This window comes from Schistocerca gregaria, chromosome 2, assembly GCF_023897955.1.
Source record: "Schistocerca gregaria isolate iqSchGreg1 chromosome 2, iqSchGreg1.2, whole genome shotgun sequence".
NCBI classification, from domain to species: domain Eukaryota; kingdom Metazoa; phylum Arthropoda; class Insecta; order Orthoptera; family Acrididae; genus Schistocerca; species Schistocerca gregaria.
In genome coordinates this window covers 493,595,247-493,618,323 of record NC_064921.1, presented here as the reverse complement: position 1 = coordinate 493,618,323, position 23,077 = coordinate 493,595,247, and the positions used below count along the sequence as shown (strand labels likewise).

At 40.7% G+C, this 23,077-nt stretch overlaps 1 protein-coding gene across 1 annotated transcript in view; it reads right to left on the bottom strand.

Annotated features, from left to right (window-relative positions):
- The window catches only part of LOC126328053 (nuclear receptor coactivator 7-like), a 771,498-nt gene that overhangs the window by 217,233 nt on the left and 531,188 nt on the right, over window positions 1-23,077 (bottom strand). Inside the window, 1 exon segment of the mRNA XM_049995955.1 lies at window positions 18,029-18,174. Coding sequence (XP_049851912.1) covers window positions 18,029-18,174 — 146 coding nt within the window.

Genomic DNA, 23,077 nt, shown 5'->3' with positions numbered 1-23,077 from the left:
ACACACGCGAGACAGATGAAAAAGTTAGAAATGAAGGCCAGTACACTAAGACAACAGATTGAGAAAGACCCAACTGTCACCTAATTGTCCCCGTTTTCTCCAAAACAAAGGAACTATTAGTTCCGATAGCAATGTAGCGTGTCCCTTTTATGCATGCGTCTATTTGTCTACCAGTTGTATCATACATTTCGCCTCCTGAAGCAGAGTGATGGCCAATACTGTCTCATAATTCACTGCTTTCTTCAACTGAATTTTCCTTTTCATACAAAGAAATACGTAGTTGGACTGCTGTTCCTGTGGTATGGAGCCTTGCTTTCTTATAAAAGGTTGAAATAAAAAAGGTTGAAATAAAAAAGGTTGAAACAAAAAAGGTTGAAACAAAAAAGGTTGAAACAAAAAAGGTTGAAACAAAAAAGGTTGAAACAAAAAAGGTTGAAACAAAAAAGGTTGAAACAAAAAAGGTTGAAACAAAAAAGGTTGAAACAAAAAAGGTTGAAACAAAAAAGGTTGAAACAAAAAAGGTTGAAACAAAAAAGGTTGAAACAAAAAAGGTTGAAACAAAAAAGGTTGAAACAAAAAAGGTTGAAACAAAAAAGGTTGAAACAAAAAAGGTTGAAACAAAAAAGGTTTGAAACAAAAAAGGTTGAAACAAAAAAGGTTGAAACAAAAAAGGTTGAAACAAAAAAGGTTGAAACAAAAAAGGTTGAAACAAAAAAGGTTGAAACAAAAAAGGTTGAAACAAAAAAGGTTGAAACAAAAAAGGTTGAAACAAAAAAGGTTGAAACAAAAAAGGTTGAAACAAAAAAGGTTGAAACAAAAAAGGTTGAAACAAAAAAGGTTGAAACAAAAAAGGTTGAAACAAAAAAGGTTGAAACAAAAAAGGTTGAAACAAAAAAGGTTGAAACAAAAAAGGTTGAAACAAAAAAGGTTGAAACAAAAAAGGTTGAAACAAAAAAGGTTGAAACAAAAAAGGTTGAAACAAAAAAGGTTGAAACAAAAAAGGTTGAAACAAAAAAGGTTGAAACAAACACTAGATCGCGTGTTAAGGTTGAAACAAAAAAGGTTGAAACAAAAAAGGTTGAAACAAAAAAGGTTGAAACAAAAAAGGTTGAAACAAAAAAGGTTGAAACAAAAAAGGTTGAAACAAAAAAGGTTGAAACAAAAAAGGTTGAAACAAAAAAGGTTGAAACAAAAAGGTTGAAACAAAAAAGGTTGAAACAAAAAAGGTTGAAACAAAAAAGGTTGAAACAAAAAAGGTTGAAACAAAAAAGGTTGAAACAAAAAAGGTTGAAACAAAAAAGGTTGAAACAAAAAAGGTTGAAACAAAAAAGGTTGAAACAAAAAAAGGTTGAAACAAAAAAAGGTTTCTAACTTCCAATGTTCAGGATTGCTCCCAGTACATTATTTTACTTCTTGATACTCTCATCTCATTGAACTTGAAACTCAAAGTGATGCAAAATGTGAGAACTATGGAATTGATCTGAAGACAGATTTGTACTTTCCTGCAGCTTTTCAGTTCAGCTTGCTGAATTTACAAATTTTATTCAACCAATGTAATTTGATTTATGTTGAATAAATCACTTCTCTGATTCTCATTTACAAAAGACTTAATGGAATAAAAAGTTAAACACATCAGTTGCACTTCTTGTTAGTGTGTTAATTCTCCTATTCCTCTCTCATTATATGTCACAAAGTTTTGAAGGTATTCACAAAGCATACTTACTTTTCATTGATCATCATTTGGTAAAGAGAGCGAAGTATCTGTGCTGAAAATATCTGGTAAGTTGGGCTTTATTTAGTCAGTATTAAAAACAACCCTATCAGACACATTTCACACAAATACCATTCTGCAGAACAGTACTTATTCTCATATAAATTATTTCATATATCTATTTCACTAATACACTACTGTTGTATCACACAAAGACATTACATGACTAGTTATAAAAAAAATTTGGATTTGGGAAACCAAATGCTTTTCACACAGAATATACATGCGATTATAGCTTTGCTCTTGTGCAGGAGTGCTAATCAGAACAACACTGTTTTCAAGAACACAGGTCTGGGTACAAAACATCAAAGCTTACTGGCAATATTCTACAAGACGCCTTGTTGGGCTTTAACACAAATTTGTGACAACCTTACAGGAAACATTTTTTTACAGATTGTTTTATATTAACAATGAATCTTTGAGCTTGCAGCTACATAGGAGTGCAGTACACAACATTCGCAACACTACAAACATTCGTGCATTATGTCAAATTTTCTAGTTATACTCTTAAATTAATTGCAAATTTTTTTAGTGGTCATTAAAAACAATCATGTTATCTGCAAAAGCATATAACATAGAAAGTTGGAACTGCTCCACCTGCTATGATTGCTCTCCTGCTAATAATGATTATTTTTTCTTTGCCCATTTATCACTTTAAGTCACGGTATATAAGTAACACATATGTAGTATAGACCTGAATCTATCAAAACATTAACTAGCCTTGCCATACTTATACACTCCTGGAAATGGAAAAAAGAACACATTGACACCGGTGTGTCAGACCCACCATACTTGCTCCGGACACTGCGAGAGGGCTGTACAAGCAATGATCACACGCACGGCACAGTGGACACACCAGGAACCGCGGTGTTGGCCGTCGAATGGCGCTAGCTGCGCAGCATTTGTGCACCGCCGCCGTCAGTGTCAGCCAGTTTGCCTTGGCTTACAGAGCTCCATCGCAGTCTTTAACACTGGTAGCATGCCGCGACAGCGTGGACGTGAACCGTATGTGCAGTTGACGGACTTTGAGCGAGGGCGTATAGTGGGCATGCGGGAGGACGGGTGGACGTACTGCCGAATTGCTCAACACGTGGGGCGTGAGGTCTCCACAGTACATCGATGTTGTCGCCAGTGGTCGGCGGAAGGTGCACGTGCCCGTCGACCTGGGACCGGACCGCAGCGACGCGCGGATGCACGCCAAGACCGTAGGATCCTACACAGTGCCGTAAGGGACTGCACCACCACTTCCCAGCAAATTAGGGACACTGTTGCTCCTGGGGTATAGGCGAGGACCATTCGCAACCGTCTCCATGAAGCTGGGCTACGGTCCCGCACACCGTTAGGCCGTCTTCCGCTCACGCCCCCAACATCGTGCAGCCCGCCTCCAGTTGTGTCGCGACAGGCGTGAATGGAGGGACGAATGGAGACGTGTCGTCTTCAGCGATGAGAGTCGCTTCTGCCTTGGTGCCAATGATGGTCGTATGCGTGTTTGGCGCCATGCAGGTGAGCGCCACAATCAGGACTGCATACGACCGAGGCACACAGGGCCAACACCCGGCATCATGGTGTGGGGAGCGATCTCCTACACTGGCCGGACACCTCTGGTGATCGTCGAGGGGACACTGAATAGTGCACCGTACATCCAAACCGTCATCGAACCCATCGTTCTACCATTCCTAGATCGGCAAGGGAACTTGCTGTTCCAACAGGACAATGCACGTCCGCATGTATCCCGTCCCACCCAACGTGCTCTAGAAGGTGTAAGTCAACTACCCTGAAAAGCAAGATCTCCGGATCTGTCCCTCATTGAGCATGTTTGGGACTGGATGAAGCGTCGTCTCACGCGGTCTGCATGTCCAGCACAAATGCTGGTCCAACTGAGGCGCCAGGTGGAAATAGCATGGCAAGCCGTTCCACAGGACTACATCCAGCATCTCTACGACCGTCTCCATGGGAAAATAGCAGCCTGCATTGCTGCATAAGGTGGATATACACTGTACTAGTGTCGACATTGTGCATGCTCTGTTGCCTGTGTCTATGTGCCTGTGGTTCTGTCAGTGTGATCATGTGATGTATCTGACCCCAGGAATGTGTCAATAAAGTTTCCCCTTCCTGGGACAATGAATTCACGGTGTTCTTATTTCAATTTCCAGGAGTGTATTTATTGTTCCAACTATTACTTTCAATTACTGATACTGTTGGTGTATCAAGTTTTAGTGGAAACCAGGTCAATGAAAAGATACTGGGAACTGAAGTTACTACTTAACAGTATGCAGCAGCTGATTTCGAATGAGCTAATTTGTTGTTTTTAATGTCTTTATGCCTCTCATTAATAAGAATGGGATTCGGACTTTACTGCAACATATTTTGATCTTCCTGAAGCTATATAACTCACCAACTAATTAATGTTGAAGTTGGGAAACACCTGAATTTTCCATGGCAGATTTAGCTTATGTACTTGTTAGATTCCAGCTTTTACTACTGAACTTCTGCTGCCCCAATTTTTATGAACTGAATGACATGCTGCACTAAGTAATTAAGCTGTTAATTAAGAAATTGCATAATTCATCAAAAATTTAAAGATGACAGCTGTACTCATAAATGGGTTATTCCCAAGCAAGCATACAAAATGTTTGCCCTCAACGTATACATTTTGTTAACCCACCACATGTTTTGTAAACCAACTTACTGTCTTAGCATATAGCTCAACCAAATTAGCAAAATCTGACATATCAATTCTTTTCAGCCATTATGTAATTCCAGAATCATGTTATGTTCGCAGGCTGATCTTTATACAGAACATCCCATCCCGAAAAATCGTCTGTCTCCTATTAACTTTCAACACGCCCATCTCTCGACGAATTTCAGTGCAAGATTCGCATGTAAGTAACAGCTACGTGAACTGTTGGGAGACCCAGGACTACCCTGTATTGTGTAAAAATCCATTCCACTCTGCTCCCTATCAATGCTCATGTAATTACAAGTAGACAGATTTTTTGCAACACCACCACCCTCTCTGTACCCATATGACTCAGTTACATGTCAATTTCCACCAGTAACTACTACTGTTGTTAATATCAACCTCATCAAGGGGATGATAGAATAATCCATCTGTAAAGGAATTTTTTGTGATAACTGGAACTGGTCAAACGGCTCTGACAGAGATAATACAATGTGGGAAAAAATAAACGTTAACAATGAAGCGTGTAGTGTTAGTGTTTAGCAAATTGATGAACTTTGTTCAAGGGGACTCCATGTGCAGTATGGACAATGCAGTAAGCAACCATCCCAACTAATTGTGATTATTATTAATGATAATAGTGGTGGTGGAGGAGGAGGAGGAGTGGTGTTTGTGCACAAGAGCTGCTGAAATTTGTTTCAAGGAACAAAGGAAAAGAGAATATCATCATCCTTACACAGATACGCAAACAGCAAAGCAGTATTAGAATGGTGTTCTTCATAGACTGACAAATAAATACTTGACTATGGAGAAAAGAGGATGTGAAAATATTTTGGATAGGGAAGGGCACAAAGTTTTTGAACAAAAACTATATTTTTCCCAGGAAAGGAACTATAGCTGCTGCTATGGTAGACAGTAAAGCACTTTGTACACAAAGCAATCCTTTAAGAACAAGTACCACTTAGCTGCATATGTGTTATTTGTCTTTCACTTGTTTGAAGTGTGATAGTACATCATAAATCTACACTCGCATGTAAAAAACAAGTGTGTCATAATTCATGAGACCATTCAACCATGAATGCATGTAGAAGTTCAAATATTTCTATAATTGGCAAAGCATCAATTTCCAACCTTAGATTTTTCATAAACAGATTTCCTAATATTCTGAATAGAAAAATTGAACACTTAGATACAGAAGATATTCGTCACTCTCAGTTCTGTAACTTTCAGCTGGAAGAAATCAACTTGGCAGCAGAGAGAATTGATGTTCAGTGGGTGTTGGTAGGTCAGAAGAAATCGGCTGATGGGGTTCTTCAATATGATAAACTCACAAAGGTGATGCTGGCTATTTTGTCAATTCCACATACTAATGTGAAATGTGAGAGAATTTTTAGAACAGTCACAAAGACCAAAACTCAGTTCAGGTCCACACTTTCAGAAACGTCTTTGGAGAAATTTTTGATTTTAAAATCAGTTCAAAAAGGCAAGTGCTTTGAGCAGAAATTTAGTTCAGAGTTTTTGAAGAAGGCTAAGTCAGCTACGTGTGTGCTGAATAAGTAACTACCGTAATCAGACAAACTATTCAGATTATTTGCTAAGCCTAACATGTACATCCTGTATAAAATTGATTTAAATTTGGGATAGATGTCTTATGGATATAAGATGTATAAGATGCCATGCAAATATGGGTTGCATTATGAAATGAAAACGTGTGATCATTTAACAGTGATTTATTCATGCAAAAACTGTGCTAATGTCAAAACAGAAATCTAATATTCATTAATTTGTTTCTTCGGATCGTAATTTCGAGATGTAATTCTCTCTCGAGTGCTTCATTTGAATGTGTGTGAATCCAAAGAAACCTGCAGAGCTCATCATTCATATTGTTCAGCATGTTGAATGATAAATTATACAGTCCGAAGGCTCAGGTATGTCCATTATTTAATATTTACATGTAAACAATAAAGCAAATGTAATTGAATTGTTGCAGTTATTGAATTATTGCAACTTTAATCATCAGGGATCACACTAGTACACCTCTAAAATTCGCCTGATTTTTCACTTTTGAAAGTTGGCACATCTGCTCTTGATGTGTTTGGATCCTGAATCCTGGATCTGGTCCTTTTATTTCATATTTCGTCACACATGATAACAAGAGAACCACACAAAAAAGAAAAACACACAGACGTACTACATGATGACAAACTACACACAAACACAAAGATGCTAAAGAAATTCACATGTTTCATACACAATACCAACCAAACACTAGTAGATGCTTCTGCACAAGACGTGATTCGGCGTCATTCACAGACATACTACATGACGACAAACTACACACAAACACAAAGATGCTAAAGAAATTGACACGTTTCATACATAATACCAACCAAACACTAGTAGATGCTTCTGCACAAGATGTGATTCGGCGTCATTCACTGTTATAATAATGACAGTGATTGGCTTACATTAGATAAGCTTCACATGACATTGCAGGAAGCCAAAGTTTTGAAGACTGTCAATTAATCATTGTGACCAGGACACCAGAGTCATAAATACTTCAGCCTTTTACAGTGCATAGTATAAACAGTTGATGTGGAGAATGTTAGTGGTTTGGATCTCGTCAAAGGATTGGGAAAGGGCACAGGTCATCCCCATTTTCAAGAAGGGACGTCGAACAGATGTGCAGAACTATAGACCTATATCTCTAATGTCAATCAGTTGTAGAATTTTGGAACACGTATTATGTTCGAGTACTATGACTTTTCTGGAGGCTAGAAATCTACTCTGTAGGAATCAGCATGGGTTTCGAAAAAGACGGTCGTGTGAAACCCAGCTCGCGCTATTCGTCCACGAGACTCAGAGTGCCACAGACATACTACATGACGACAAACTACACACAAACACAAAGATGCTAAAGAAATTGACACGTTTCATACATAATACCAACCAAACACTAGTAGATGCTTCTGCACAAGATGTGATTCGGCGTCATTCACTGTTATAATAATGACAGTGATTGGCTTACATTAGATAAGCTTCACATGACATTGCAGGAAGCCAAAGTTTTGAAGACTGTCAATTAATCATTGTGACCAGGACACCAGAGTCATAAATACTTCAGCCTTTTACAGTGCATAGTATAAACAGTTGATGTGGAGAATGTTAGTGGTTTGGATCTCGTCAAAGGATTGGGAAAGGGCACAGGTCATTCCCATTTTCAAGAAGGGACGTCGAACAGATGTGCAGAACTATAGACCTATATCTCTAATGTCAATCAGTTGTAGAATTTTGGAACACGTATTATGTTCGAGTACTATGACTTTTCTGGAGGCTAGAAATCTACTCTGTAGGAATCAGCATGGGTTTCGAAAAAGACGGTCGTGTGAAACCCAGCTCGCGCTATTCGTCCACGAGACTCAGAGTGCCATAGACACGGGTTCACAGGTAGATGCCGTGTTTCTCGACTTCTGCAAGGCGTTTGACACAGTTCCCCACAGTCGTTTAATGAAATAAGTAAGACCATACGGACTATCAGACCAATTGTGTGATTGGATTAAGGAGTTCCTAGATAACAGAACGCAGCATGTCATTCTCAATGGAGAGAAGTCTTCCGAAGTAAGAGTGATTTCAGGTGTGCCGCAGGGGAGTGTCATAGGATCGTTGCTATTCACAATATACATAAATGACCTGGTGGATGACGTCGGAAGTTCATTGAGGCTTTTTGCAGATGATGCTGTGGTATATCGAGAGGTTGCAACAATGGAAAATTGTACTGAAATGCAGGAGGATCTGCAGCGAATTGACGCATGGTGCACGGAATGGAAATTGAATCTCAATGTAGACAAGTGTAATGTGATGCGAATACATAGAAAGATAGGTCCCTTATCATTTAGCTACAAAATAGCAGATCAGCAACTGGAAGCAGTTAATTCCATAAATTATCTGGGAGTACGCATTAGGAGTGATTTAAAATGGAATGATCATATAAAGTTGATTGTCGGTAAAGCAGATGCCAGACTGGGATTCATTTGAAAAATTCTAAGGAAATGCAATCCGACAACAAAGGAAGTAGGTTACAGTACGCTTGTTCGCCCACTGCTTGAATACTGCTCAGCAGTGTGGGATCCGTACCAGATAGGGTTGATAGAAGGGATAGAGAGGATCCAATGGAGAGCAGCGCGCTTCGTTACAGGATCATTTAGTAATCGGGAAAGCGTTACGGAGATGATAGATACACTCCAGTGGAAGACTCTGCAGGAGAGACGCTCAGTAGCTCGGTACGAGCTTTTGTTAAAGTTTCGAGAACATACTTTCACCGAAGAGTCAAGCAGTATATTGCTCCCTCCTACGTATATCTCGTGAAGAGACCATGAGGAGAAAATCAGAGAGATTAGAGCCCACATAGAAGCATACCGACAATCCTTCTTTCCGCGTACAATACGAGACTGGAATAGAAGGGAGAACCGATAGAGGTACTCAGGGTACCCTCCGCCACACACTGTCAGGTGGCTTGCGGAGTAAGGATGTAGATGTAGATGTAGATGTAGATGCCTACTGTCTTATTTACAACAGAAAGCATAAGTGTAAAGGGAAAGAAGGCAGATAACAATTTAACATGCGTTTATGACAGAGATTCAACCAAAACGGTGCTTTTTCAGTCCAAAAACAACCAGGCCACTTTTTTGGCAGGAAATTGTGGTTTCCAATTTATTGGCAGATGGGGAATTGACACTCTGACTACTGTCTTTTTGTCTCAGATGTGTAATGAACCGCCCATGCTTTATCTCCAGTCACAGTAATTCTCCAAAAATCCTCACTTTCCATTCAAGTCACTCAAGAAACGCTACTGACCTGATTTTTCTTGTGCTGCTCTGTCAGTTGTTTTGGGACCCACCTTTGACACAGTGTTTGGTATCCCAGTGTTTCTGTGAGTGTATTGCATGAAGTGTTCCAGAGAGTTGTGAGAACACTGCAGAAATTTCATCCACTGTCAATTGGCAGTCTTCACGAACGGTTTCCTCAATTTTTTGCAATTCTATAGTAAAAAATGGAAGGTCTTTTGCTACACACGCGAGACAGATGTTCTGTCACCACTTAACTCCCTACACTTTCTGTTCATCAGATTTTTGCTGTAAGCCATTTTCATTCGTGAAAAAATTTTGGTAGGTGTTATTCCTTCCACAAATAGGAAATGGAACACACAGGCACATGGCTTGCACTTTGAGTGATTTCTTACCAACACCTTTCACGCAATGAAACACTACACTGTGAGTGATGCTCACTGCAGTCAGAGCATCCTCACTACCACTGTGCTGCCGATGCCCAACAACCAAAAACAGGCAGTTATAGCCGTAGTACATATACTTTCAACACGCCTCATAGTTGCTGGGGGCACCTACTTTTTTATTATTTCAGTTTCATATACTGCACATACAGAAGAAACAAAATCTGGCTACTAGCAATTCTGATGTATCTGGCTCTTGCTTTGGTGCTGAATATGGCAAATGACGGGAAGTGGACACCATGAATCTGAGTTAGTTTTTCAGTAGCCAATGAGAGTCACTAACTCTAATCATTTCTTTCAGCCAAAGAAGGAAATTAATTTTGATATGGAGGGTGCAAAGAACTACATGTGCTAAAAGTGTGACTTGTAGTGAAGCCCAAGGCCAAGATTAGGTTGGAATGTAACAATTTTTGCAAGTTCACAAAGCCAATGAATCTCAACACAAAAATACAATTGCTATAGTAGACTTATGTGTAGGTTAGCCTGAAATATGGATTCCTTGTTACAATAACTTACTTTCAGGCACGCAAAAGGAGAGCCAGGTACACCGCAACTGTACTTTCAGATGAAAAATTCCTGGAAAGAATATCTACTATACAATATCTAGGAGTAACTATCCAATGTGATCTCATGTTGGAATGACATTTAAAACAAATAGTAGAATAGAAGATGCAAGACAGATTCACAGGAAGACTCGTTAGGAAATGTAACATATCTACAAAAGAAATGAAGAACAGTGTGCTTTGTCACCCAATTGTTTGGTCAGTTTGATACCATTACAAAAACTACAGTGGCAAACACCACAAGAGAGGCCCAATGTATCCTTTGAGATCACGTAAGAAACTAGAATGTTTGTTCAGCAGTCTGACAGTCATTAATTGAACCATCAGATCAACTGCTCATCTACACTGCTAACGCCTGAGAGGTATATTACTATGTTTCAGAGAAATGTTTCTTAAAAAAATTTAATTATGTATTTCAATGTCACGAAAATTGAAAGTTTCACCAAATCACAGTAATTAGTGTCTTCAAGGATTACAAGAGCTATGGTGAACTCAGTAACAAAACTGCTCATTAGCTCTTTCTGTATTTTAAGAAAGAATAATACAACATAAAACAGAAGCTCATTACTAGCAAGAGTTAAGACTTGTGGTTTGCCATAAATTTCAATTCAGTAAATAAATGATGTAACAGTACTGCCTAACAGCTCCAATAACCATGATTTATTACTTGAATAGCCACCTATGGATTATCACTTGTATTTAATGATTACCAGCAGGCCAATAAATTCTGTGAACAGATTAAGCTGAAGAATAACAATAATTACACAACAATAAAGTACAGCAAAGGAAATTTTGTAGTCATTTCCTCGAGAATTAAACATACACAGCTCAATACCCTGCTATTGGGTGCGATTCCATTTACAAAGGTAAAATAGTGCGCGCATATTCACAATGTCCATCATATAATTTTTTAGACCCACTGAAATTCACAAGTAATAATTTCTTGAAATATGTAGTGGTGTATGTATTTTACAGCTGAATGTATTTAAAGCAACTTTCTGAAAATAGTCCTGTAATTACCAGAGTTCTTGTCACAAAACTGATCACACTGGTTAATGAAAATCCACCAATGTTTGAAGATATGTACTGGAAACACTTGTTGTCGTCATTAGTTTTTTCCTTCTTCTTCTTCAATCCACATTGGTTTTGTGCCATTGTGTGTGCTAGTTTGTTCCATGCAAATCTTTTCGTTTCTGCATACAAAATGGATTGTACACCCATTTGAACCTGCTTACTGTGTTCCAGAATTGGTCTCTCAACAGTTTTTACCCTACTCATTTACCACATTAACTACTCATTGAGGCCTCTGGACATGTCTTATCAACCTATTCCCCTGGTAAGTTGAAGTGTACCAAAAGGCTTTTTTCTTCCACTTTCAATTGATTACCTCTTGATCAGATGAGCAGATTGAGCAAAAAAATTTTTTAACATTCTTGTGCTGCATCACATTTTAAAAACTTCCATTTTCCTTTTGCCTGTACAGTTTACTACGCACATTTCACACTAGACTAATTACTTCCATTAACAATTTCATAATAGCTATAGTCTTCTTCTTAATAGTTATATTTATCTTATATGTTAACATTTCCCTTTTTAGGAAATCTTTACTTACTATTATGAGACTGCGTTCTTTACTTCTCTGCTATCAGCCATTTTGCTGCCTTAATAGCAGCACTTATCTACTACTATCGGAGTCTCATTTTCTAAGCTAAATCTCTTAGGAACACCTGATTTGATCCAACGTAACTCCAAACCCTTGCTCTACTTTTGTTGATGTTAACAGAAGAACCTCTTTTCAAGACATTCCATTCAGTTAATCTTCCAATCCCTTTGCTGTATCTGAAAGAATATCAATGACATTGGCAAACTAAAGTCTTTAATTTTTTTTAACGTTCTTCTCACTGAACTTTAATTCCTTTCCCAAGTTTCTTCTCTGTTTCCTTTATACTGTTGGCCCTATGTACAGAGAGGGTAGTAAGGGAAACTGGCCATTACCTTGTCTCATTCCTCTTAACTGTTGTCTCCCTTTCAATGGTTTTGTCACTTGCAACTGCAGTCTGGTTTTCACAAATGTTCTAGATAATACTCATTTATTTCAGAAATTTAAATTAATGCACAGCAAAATTTAGGTAAAGTAGATTGCAGATGTTACCACATCTAAGCACCCGTCTACACTACTGGCCATTAAAAATGCTACACCACGAAGATAACATGCTACAGATGCGAAATTTGACTGAAAGGAAGAAGATGCTGTGATATGCAAATGATCAGCCTTTCAGAGCATTCACACAATGTTGGCGCCGGTGGCGACACCTACAACGTGCTTACATGAGGAAAGTTTCAAACTAATTTCTCATACACAAACAGCAGTTGACCGGCGTTGCCTGGTGAAACGTTGTGATGCCTCGCGTAAGGAGGAGAAATGCGTACCACCATGTTTCCGACTTTGATAAAGGTTAGATTGTAGCCTATCGCGATTGCGGTTTATTGTATCGCCAAATTGCTACTCGAGTTGGTCGATATCCAATGACTGTTGGCAGAATATGGAATCAATGGGTCCAGGAGGGTAATACGGAATGCCGTGCTGGATCCCAATGGCCTCGTATCACTAGCAGTCGAGATGACAGGCATCTTATCCGCCTGGCTGTAACGGATCGTGCAGCCACGTCTCGATCCCTGAGTCAACAGATGGGGACGTTTGCAAGACAGCAACCCTCTGCACGAACAGTTCGACGTTGGTTGCATCAGCATGGACTATCAGCTCACAGACCATGGCTGTGGTTACCCTTGACACTGCGTCACAGGCAGAAGCGCCTGCGATGGTGTACTCAATGATGAGCCTGGGTGCATGAATGTCAAAACGTCATTTTTTCAGATGAATCCAGGTTCTGTTTACAGCATCATGATGGTCACATCAGTGTTTGGCACCATGGCAGTAAACGCACATTGGAAGTTTGTATTCATCATCGCCGTACTGGCGTATCACCCGGCGTGATGGTATGGGGTGCCATTGGTTACAGGTCTCTGTCACCTCTTGTTCGCACTGACGGCACTTTGAACAGTGGACGTTACATTTCAGATGTGTTACAACCAGTGGCTCTAGCCTTCATTAGATCCCTGGGATCCCTACATTTCAGCAGGATAATTCACGACCGCATGTTGCAGATCCTGTATGTGCCTTTCTGGATACAGAAAATGTTCAACTGTTGCCCTGGCCAGCACATTCTCCAGATTCTCACCAATTGAAAACGTCTGGTCAATAGTGGCCGAGAAACTGGCTCGTCACAATACGCCAGTCAGTACTCTTGATGAACTGTGGTATCATGTTGAAGCTGCATGGGCAGCTGTACCAGTACACGCCATCCAAGCTCTCTTTGACTCAATGCCCAGGCATATCAAGGCTGTTATTACGGCCAGGCGTGGTTGTTCTGGGTACTGATTTCTCAGCATCTATGCACACAAATTGCGTGAAAATGTAATCACATGTCAGTTCTAGTATAATATATTTGTCCAGTGAATACCCGTTTATCATCTGCATTTCTTTTTGGTGTAGTAATTTTAGTGGCCAGTAGTGTATATATGAATGATTAAGTTACGTTACTAGAACAGAAAAGAGAGAATGCAACTGATTTCAAAATAATAATTATGCATATATGACAAAAAGAAAATTTTAAAATTTATTCATATCATTTAAATCAATCTAAATACCAAGAGATAACTGGAATACACACAATAACTGTTTTTAAGTAGAATATTATCAAATTAAGATTGCACCACAGGTTGAATGGAAGAAAATGTGCTTTGCTAGTGCTTGAAAGTACATTAATCATCATTTTAGTATACCTTCTTCAAATGTACTAGGAAGTCAAATATCTACAAACAGCAGCTCTCATATACAGTGCAGGTGTCATATTACACAAAAATCAATCAAATACAAGGAGTTGTGTGACAGCACTGCAGGGTAAACATGCCTTGGACAGATGTGGACAAACGTGCATCAGTGGTGATCTTGCTTGTCGCTTACCCCACGGTGTCTGGCAGGGCTGGGGTTGGAGGGGGAGGGCCAGGACCAGGGGATTTGCTACTCTCCTCGCTGGGGGTCTTGAACAGCCCAAAATCCACCAGGTTGATGGGGGAGCTGGGTGGTGAATCAGTGACATAATTCCACTGGTAATTTACATATGTACAACCTCAATATTTACAGAAATTAAAGCTGACAGCCTATTCTGAAAATATCACTGTTCCATTGTTTTTAGACCATAAAATTTACTAAATTACATTTTATAAATTTTATTTGCATCATTTTCTTTAGGTATAATCATTTCTTTCATTTTTATGTACTGAAGCCCTTCAATATCAGCAAAATCTTGATTTGGGACTTTAGCCTTTTGTCTTTAAAAAAATGGCACAAAAAGCAATCACATTTTTACACACACACACACACACACACACACACACACACAGACACACACACACAGAGAGAGAGAGAGAGAGAGAGAGAGAGAGAGAGAGAGAGAGAGAGAGAGAAGGGAGGGGTGCTCAGACTGACAGACACAGGAGAATGAGCAAGGATGTGTGTACCTTCATCTGTGTAAGTTATCTCCATGTTTTGCATTGGTCTCATCCCCCTTTAGCAACCATGCTCCTACAGTAGCTGAACAATAGCCCTACATACTTTTCTTTCAGACCTGCTTAATCTTCAGTATTGCTGAAGATCTCACCTTAGAAGTTGCAATCTCTGGTTGTAGTTCATGTTTCCACCAATGTCTCATTGAATTCTGAACTTGTCAGTTCTTAACACAGACCCCCCCCCCCCCCCATCCTTGATCTAACTATTCATCGCCTCTGTAAATGACTACTCCCAACAGCTGCTCTCTATTTAAAACCCTCCACTTCTCACTCCCCTCTATTTGCTCTCACACTCACTGGAATTCTCCTTTATGCCAGCCGTAACCTTCAACAGAATGCATCACACCACATCTTTATGTTATCCACCCTGTTGCTCAAATACTTCAAGAGTGGCGCCCTTCTTCCCGTCTCTCACAAACACCAACCAGGACTTCGCTCTTAACAAACCTGCTCCTACTAACCAAGAAGCTTAACCTAACCTTGCCTTCCAGCTTAACCTCCCACTTCCAGCAAATATCCAATCTGAGACCAAACATAGCAATATTCAAGTTCCAGCAGCTCACTGTATCGGCCCAAATCCCGTCCAGAGCTTTTAGTCCAAATCTATCTCTGATCCAGGGTTTTCATTCTTTCAAAATGCCTAACCTTCAGATCCACAATGAAATTCTGTCACACTGCCCTAATCACTCATCCTTAAACTCAACTGAAGAAACCACTTCACAATCCAGTCCTAACCCACAACCAAAAGAGCAAAGATGTAACTTTACCTGGAGCAGTATTGTCCAATTCCTATGGTGATCCTCCTCCTATTATCTCCAGACATTCCCACTTCCAGTATCTACATATGACTACAGTGTGCCGCCAAGCTCATTGGGTTGTTTACAAATTACCATTTAACTGCATGGATTTTTTGTATTGAACTGACCATCAAGAAACTAGGAGAGTGCACTGGATAGACAAAAAAAGCTGGTAACTTGAAGGGGGGGGGGGGGGGGGGGGACATGTAATATCCAACTGCTAAGCATATTCTACACGAGGGCTCTATGGACCCAACTGCCTGCATCACCACATGGGCAATTTTGATCCTCCCACCTAATACTAGGCTTCCTTAAATCCTGATTAGTAACCTGCTCTCCGACTTATTCTCATAACAGGATAATCTCCTGGACTAAAATGTATTAACATGCAATACCGCCACTACTTTTATTACTATTTCATATATTATTGATTTAAATACACTTTCCCTTTGTTTATTCCTTTCTTATATACGTTCACCTGCCCGTTCTTTGTCACCCCCTCCTTCCCTCCCAGTCTCTGTCCTTTTCAGGTTTTAACCCTATTATTCCATTTCAATTATGGTTTCTGTGGAATCGGCTGCCACAGTGTTTACCAGTATACAATCGTCAGTTTCCTCTGACCATGTTCCCACTTTCATCTTTTCTTTCCCCTACCCTCCTCATTCTGGAATTAGAGTGATCTCTCTCTCTCTCTCTCTCTCTCTCTCTCTCTCTCTCTCTCTCTCTCACACACACACACACACACACACACACACACACACACACACACACACACCTCAGTAGTACTGGATTTCTAGGGAGTGAAGTTCAGCACTGACCAACCATTCTGTTTCTTTTTTGATCATTTCCCCCTTACCTTTGTTTCTTAAAAACACTTTCATAATAGTGAAAAAATATCTGTTTTACACAATTACCAAAACATACAAACAACACAGAGTAACATAACAACCTTCAGATAAAACAAATGTTGTGACATTGTTCCCATCACTGCAGGAACAGCTCAGCATAGCGTCAGTCTGACACACTCCCAGTTTGTAAACTTATTTGTGAGGTGCATATTGGTCAACTCTGAAACCTACCCATATTGCTGCACAGCAATGTTAACATACAATTGACACCGCCAGGAAAACAAATGCAAAGTAGAACCAAGCTGCACTGAATTAAAGCTTCAAGATACTAGTAAAATTGGTGTTACTTTTGTCAACAGCAAGAACTATGAGTGAATGGAACACGTTTCTTTCCAACCAAGATGCAAAGCACATACTGTAGAGTTGTGCAATGTTGCTAAGGTATTTTCAGTATAATTACTTTGTAATGAGCCACTGGAGATCACATTCCCCTTATACAAAAATACTTGGAAAATATCCCAAGAGCTACCAAATGCGTGTGCGTGTTTTTTTTTTTTTTATATAATTTCACAATCGTCTGAGAAACAAGATGTCTTCCCAATGCTTTAGTGGGCTTGAGGGCTCCATGCTGCAAAATGTCACTCCAGGCATCAGGTTCTATGGGGCATACTACACACCACAAAGCAGGTGTTTATAATTGAGTTGCTGATGGGTGTACATTTGCAACACGAGAAAATTACACCCTCAAGTAACAGCACAGTATATTTTTAAGTGCAGGTCTCCACATACATTTGTTTTCAGCTGTCAAACCAACACTCCTGTCACTTTTTCCATCCTTTGCTTTTTTATACACAGCATGTTCTTCTAAATTTATTATATTTGGCTTGTTCGCACAGTTGGCTTTAAGGAATGAGTGTATATTAGTTAATTGTACGTATGGTCAATTCACAATATGATGTGTTTTCAAGTATACAATCTAGTGGAAAGATTACACAGTACACACACTAGATAGTGAAAATACCATGTCTAACTACATATTAAAGCTCCTGGCTACGCAAACAATAATAAATGATTAGGAAGGCAAGAGTGTATTTGTAACACGGAAACTTAATTTCTCTGAGAGTGAAGCTCAGCACTGAACTATTTGTTTAATCACATCACCATCAGACATAAGTCGATTAGGTTCTGAACACAAATATCACTGTAAGGAGAAATCATTTTAAATTGAGTTGCTGATACTGATAATTTTTGAAGCTCAAAACATTTGTTCTTTATGGATATGATTCAAAATAATAAAATAGATCTAACACTACTTTTAAAAGGCAGAAAACTGTCATATTGTTAAACGTTAACAGATCAGAGACTAGAAATACATGCAATAATTTGAAATAAGACTATCAGTACCATAAATGCCAAATTATCAATCATTAATTTAAGTATTCTTAATCATTACCTTGAAAACACTTTGGAAAACATTGATGAGTGCTGCTGCGCATCTACAGCGGAAGGCGTTGGTAGTCCCACCAGAGGATCTTTGTCATCTTTTTCACCAGTTATTCCTTCCATCCATGAAAGTGGGTATGACAGCCTTTTCAGCATCTATATGTTATGTAAATATTAGTAATTCTTTGAACTGTGAAACTAATTACTGCATCTTTGAAAAAAAAAAAAAAATCAAATAAAAGGTAAAAGAGGTATATTAAGGCTGTATTACTGCTCAAATCTGAGGACTCAAATCACTATGTAACACTAACATTTTAATTCAAGCAAAAGTAATGGCTAATTAGATGAAATGCAGGTATTAACTTCAATCTATACATCACAGATACAGTGAACAAGTGAAATGACATGTGATGTATACAACAACAGCAACAAACAAAAATCTGGAGAGGTTGAGAAAGATGTGAAAAAGTTGACGTATAAAAAGGGAGAAAGGAGCCGGTGTCAGAACAGTGCAAAACTATAAAGGATAAGTACTATGAAAAACAATAAAAATATGGAAAAATCTTGTTATCACTACCTGAACTCATTTAGCTAAAAAGAGAGCAGAATCAAAAAATGTCACAAGTACATATAGTTTCCAACATTGCTTTCTCTCACGGGTAGAATTTATAAGCTATTGAAAAATACATCTGTATTTCTCCATATAGCCATCTTCTGGAGGATATTGGGACAACAGCTGTTACGGAATGGTAAGTGTAGAAAGAATAACACCATCAGCTACACTTACTAGTTTTATTCACATGCATTCAGGCCCATGGATACAGCAAGCATGTCATTTACAATACCGTATAAAACACGACAATTTCTAGTTAGTTACACAAATAATCAGATATTAACAAGGAAAACTCCAGGTAGGAATATCAAGACGCAGACGGGCACAATTAAAAGACACTTACACAAAGCTTTCAATCATAACCTTCATCAGCGAAAGAGAAACAGAAGCCATTCATACCCACAAGGGAGCACATCTTGAGCACACATGATTGCCACTCTTCTGCCTCGGGATAGAATGCATCTATCACGTGGGATGGAAGGAGCTACTTGGAGGGGGCACGGATGGGAGAGGGGACATGGATAGTAGTATACAGGGTGGGGGAGGAAGGAATGCTGTCTGGCGGAGTGTGCGCGGACTAGAATGCCAACACGCGCAGCATCTGGAGGTTGTGGGGCAGGGATCTGAGGAGGGGGGGGGGGGGGGGGGGAGCACGGAAAGACGTGCGAGTACGTTGGCAGAGGGTAGCAAACAAAGAGTGTGGGAGACAGGAATGGGGAAGGGATGATGGTACAGACCGGGTGGAAACTGTTGGGTGAAGCGTGTGGGGACAGTGTGTTACTGCAAGTTGAAGCCGGCATAGTTATGGGAACGGAGAATGTGTTGTAAGGATAACTCTCTTCTGCACAGTTCAGAAAAACTGGTGGTAGAGGGGCGTATGCAGATGGCTTGGGCAGGGAAGCAGCCATGGAAATCAAGCATGTTATGTTCAGTTGCATGTTGTGCCACAGTGTGCTCTACTTTGCCCTCGGCCACAGTCTGGCACTGACGATTCATCATTGTGGACAGTTGGTTGGTAATTATACCAATATAAAAAGCTGTGGAATAATTACAGCAGAACTGGTAAACGACAGGGCTGCTTTCACAGGTGGCCGGGCCCCTGATGGGGTAGTATAAACCTGCGACAGGACGAACAGGAAGTGCTGGGTGGGTGGATTGGTCAGGTGGTACACAAGGGCTTTTCACAGGGATACGATTCTTACAGCAAGAGGTTTGGATAGGGACAGACTAGGATGTTGTGAAGGTTGGGTGGGCAATGGATCACCACTTTGGGAGCGGTGGGACATGTCTTATAGAGGCTGTCCCTCATTCCAGGTAATGATGATAGACAATATAAGCCCTGGCAAAGGATGTGGTTCAGTTATTTCAGTTTGGGTTGGTACCGGGTGAGTAAGGGGCACTCCTTTGTGGCTGGTTCTTGATTGATTGATTGATTGATTGAGTGGTGTATGGGTCTAAACAGCAAGGTCGTGAGTCCCGCGACTCCAAAGTTACACATGGAAGAGAGAGGGTCTGCTAAAAGTGAAGAGGATTCAAACTATATAATGTGGAAGTTAAAACACACACAGAAGACGGTATAAAAGGGTAGTCCAAATCTAAAAATGGGGAAAACAGAGGGATAAAAGAGCAGTCTCTGCAAGGGGGAGTGGCTGTGGGTCCCAGACTGAGGAAACTGGAAGAGAGACCCCAACCACAACCACCCTATCCCTGCTCCAGGAGTAAAGCAAAACATTATAACTGAAAATAAAAACCACTTTCACAGAGGAAACTAAGGACCAGCTCAACCATCTGTGAATCGTCCGCCAATATTGAACTTGAGGAATCTGGAAGATGATACTTTGGACGAAGAGCCAAAAGGAAGGGAATTCCACCAAGATGTAGGATACCGTCAGTCTGGCTCCACATCCACATTGTGGGGATGGTTTGTTACAGAAGAGGAAACATTGAGTGAGCCCAGTATGACCAATACAAGAACGGCATAGGACAATGGACTCCATATGTCATTCCACTTTTGGGCAAAGTGAGATTTGACATAGATCCACATATCCACAGCTGGGGTCATGAAAGGGAATGAAGGGTAAGTTCTGCTTATCTAGCTAAATGATCAGCCAGTTCATTTCCTAGGATACCCACATGACTTAGAACCCAGAAGAAGACAACTGAGCATGTGGCATGCTAATCATCTTAGAACCATCAGCATAGAAGACAGTGGCACCTGGAAGTTCCTTAACATGGCACATATAAGATGCCAGAAAACCATAGGAACAATGGAGAAGAACATGTGGCACATTCCACTGAGGGGAGAGAGAGATCCCGACTGCGAAAGTGAGACGCAATCCAACCATTAATCCCACAAAAGATCAGGAGGGAGGCATCCCTCATTTGCAAACAGGTCAGGGAATTGGTGAATGGCGGTTGCGTAGGAAATCAGGAGTTGGTTCCATCGTATTGGTAAAGGGGGGATTCCCCGCCTCTGCAAGGAGACTCAACGGGACTAGTGCTAAAGGCACCAATAGCCAGACACACCCCACAATGCTGAAAACAGTCAAGTGGTTGCAGAAAGGAAGGAACCACTGAGCCATAAACCTGACGACTGTAATCTAGTTTGGACAGGACCAGATATTTGTAAAGATGGAGAAGAGCTGCATGGTCTGCATCCCAACACATCTGCGCCAGGAGGCGGAGAGCATTACACTTCCTCATGCATGTAGTCTTTAGGTGTGAACATGGGGCAGCCACGTAAGCTTTTTATCACAAATAAGGCCCAAGAAATGCAACTTTGCTGCAAGATTGAGGCGCTGGTCACCTAAATAAAGTTCTGGACTGGGGTGTATTGTTGGTTGATGACAAAAATGCATAACCAGCATTTTTTGAGGGAGAAAACTGGAAGCCATGGGAGAGGGCCTACGCAGAGGACTGTAGGATGGCACCGTGGAGCTGCCGCTCAGCAGATGCTACCGAGTGGGAGCTGAACCAGATGCAAAAATCGTCGATGTGCAATGCCGGGTTAACAACAGGTCCAACAGAGATCACAATCCCACTGATGTCTATGACGAAGAGTGTGACACTTACCACGGAACTCTGTGGGATACTGTTCTCCTGAATCAAAGGAGCATCGAGTGAAGTGCCAACTTGAACCCGGAAGAGCTGGGGAGATAACAACTCGGATAAGAACTGAAAGGGGGCCACGAAAGCCCAGTCATGGAGGGTAACTAAATTGTAATGCTGCCAAGCTGTGTCGTACGCCTTATGTAGGTAAGAAAGAAGACCGCAACAAGGTGTTGGCAGTTAGTAAAAGCCTGTGGATAGCTGTTTCAAACCTGAGTAAATGGTCAGTTGGAGATTGTCCTTTCTGGATGCCACACTGATACAGGGAGAAAAGGCCCAGAGATTTGAGTACTCAACGTAATCTGAAGCTAACCATCCTTGCAAGTAGTTTACGAAGTACATTCGTTAGGGTAATCGTGTGGTAGCTGTTGAGAAACGTTGGGTTCTTCCTGGTTTTAAGAACAGAGATAACTATACTGTCTCACAATTGTGAGGGGAAAGTACCTGTGAGCCAAACACGGTTGAAGACCCTGAGGAGATGATGTCTCTGGGTAATGTCAATGTGTCCGACCATCTGGTTGTGGATGGAACAGGGGCTTGGGGCCTTATCACGAGAAGAGGTACGTGCCTGCAAGAACTCCCATTCAATTAAGGGTGAATAGGGTTCAGCAAGGTGTAGGTTGAAACACAGAGGGATTTGTTCAACTCAGCATTTCTGCTGCAGAAAAGGTAGCGGAACAAGAAGAGGACACCAATGCCATCAGAAATTGTGTCACAATGTTTTCTGCATGGACCAGTGGATCAGTACACAGAGCACCTTTGAGGTTAAGACACTGGTCAGTTCACAGATGGTTACGGAGCTTGGACCAAACCCGCGATGAAGAGGCATATGTCCCCAGGGAGGAAATCTAGTGCTCCCAGCACTCCTTTTTACACTGCTTAGTAAGGTATTGAGCCTTAGCACGGAGATGCTTCAAAGTGAGGTGGTTGGTCCATGAAAGGTGTCATTTAAACTGCTGAAGCACCTGTCGGCAGTCAGGGACGGAGACTGATACATCCTTGGTCTACCATGGTACCGGTTGACGAGGGGGTGGGGCCTGCGGATAGGGGACAGCAGTGCCAGCAGCATGAAGAATAGTAGCACAACCACATCAATAGAATTTGAAAGGGAGGTCTCGAAATGCACGGGAGACGTAAAGGCCCACTGGCCCTGCAGAATGCCCAACGGGAGGGCTTGTCTGTCTGGCGGCAGCAGGAGAACAATAGAATCACTGGAAAGTGGTCACTGTCACAAATATCATCATGGGATGACCGACGTAGGGAAGCCATGAGAGCATGGGAGGAGATCTCAATATCAACAGCAGTAAGTGGGTAGTCAAATGTGCATTGAGGGGAGAC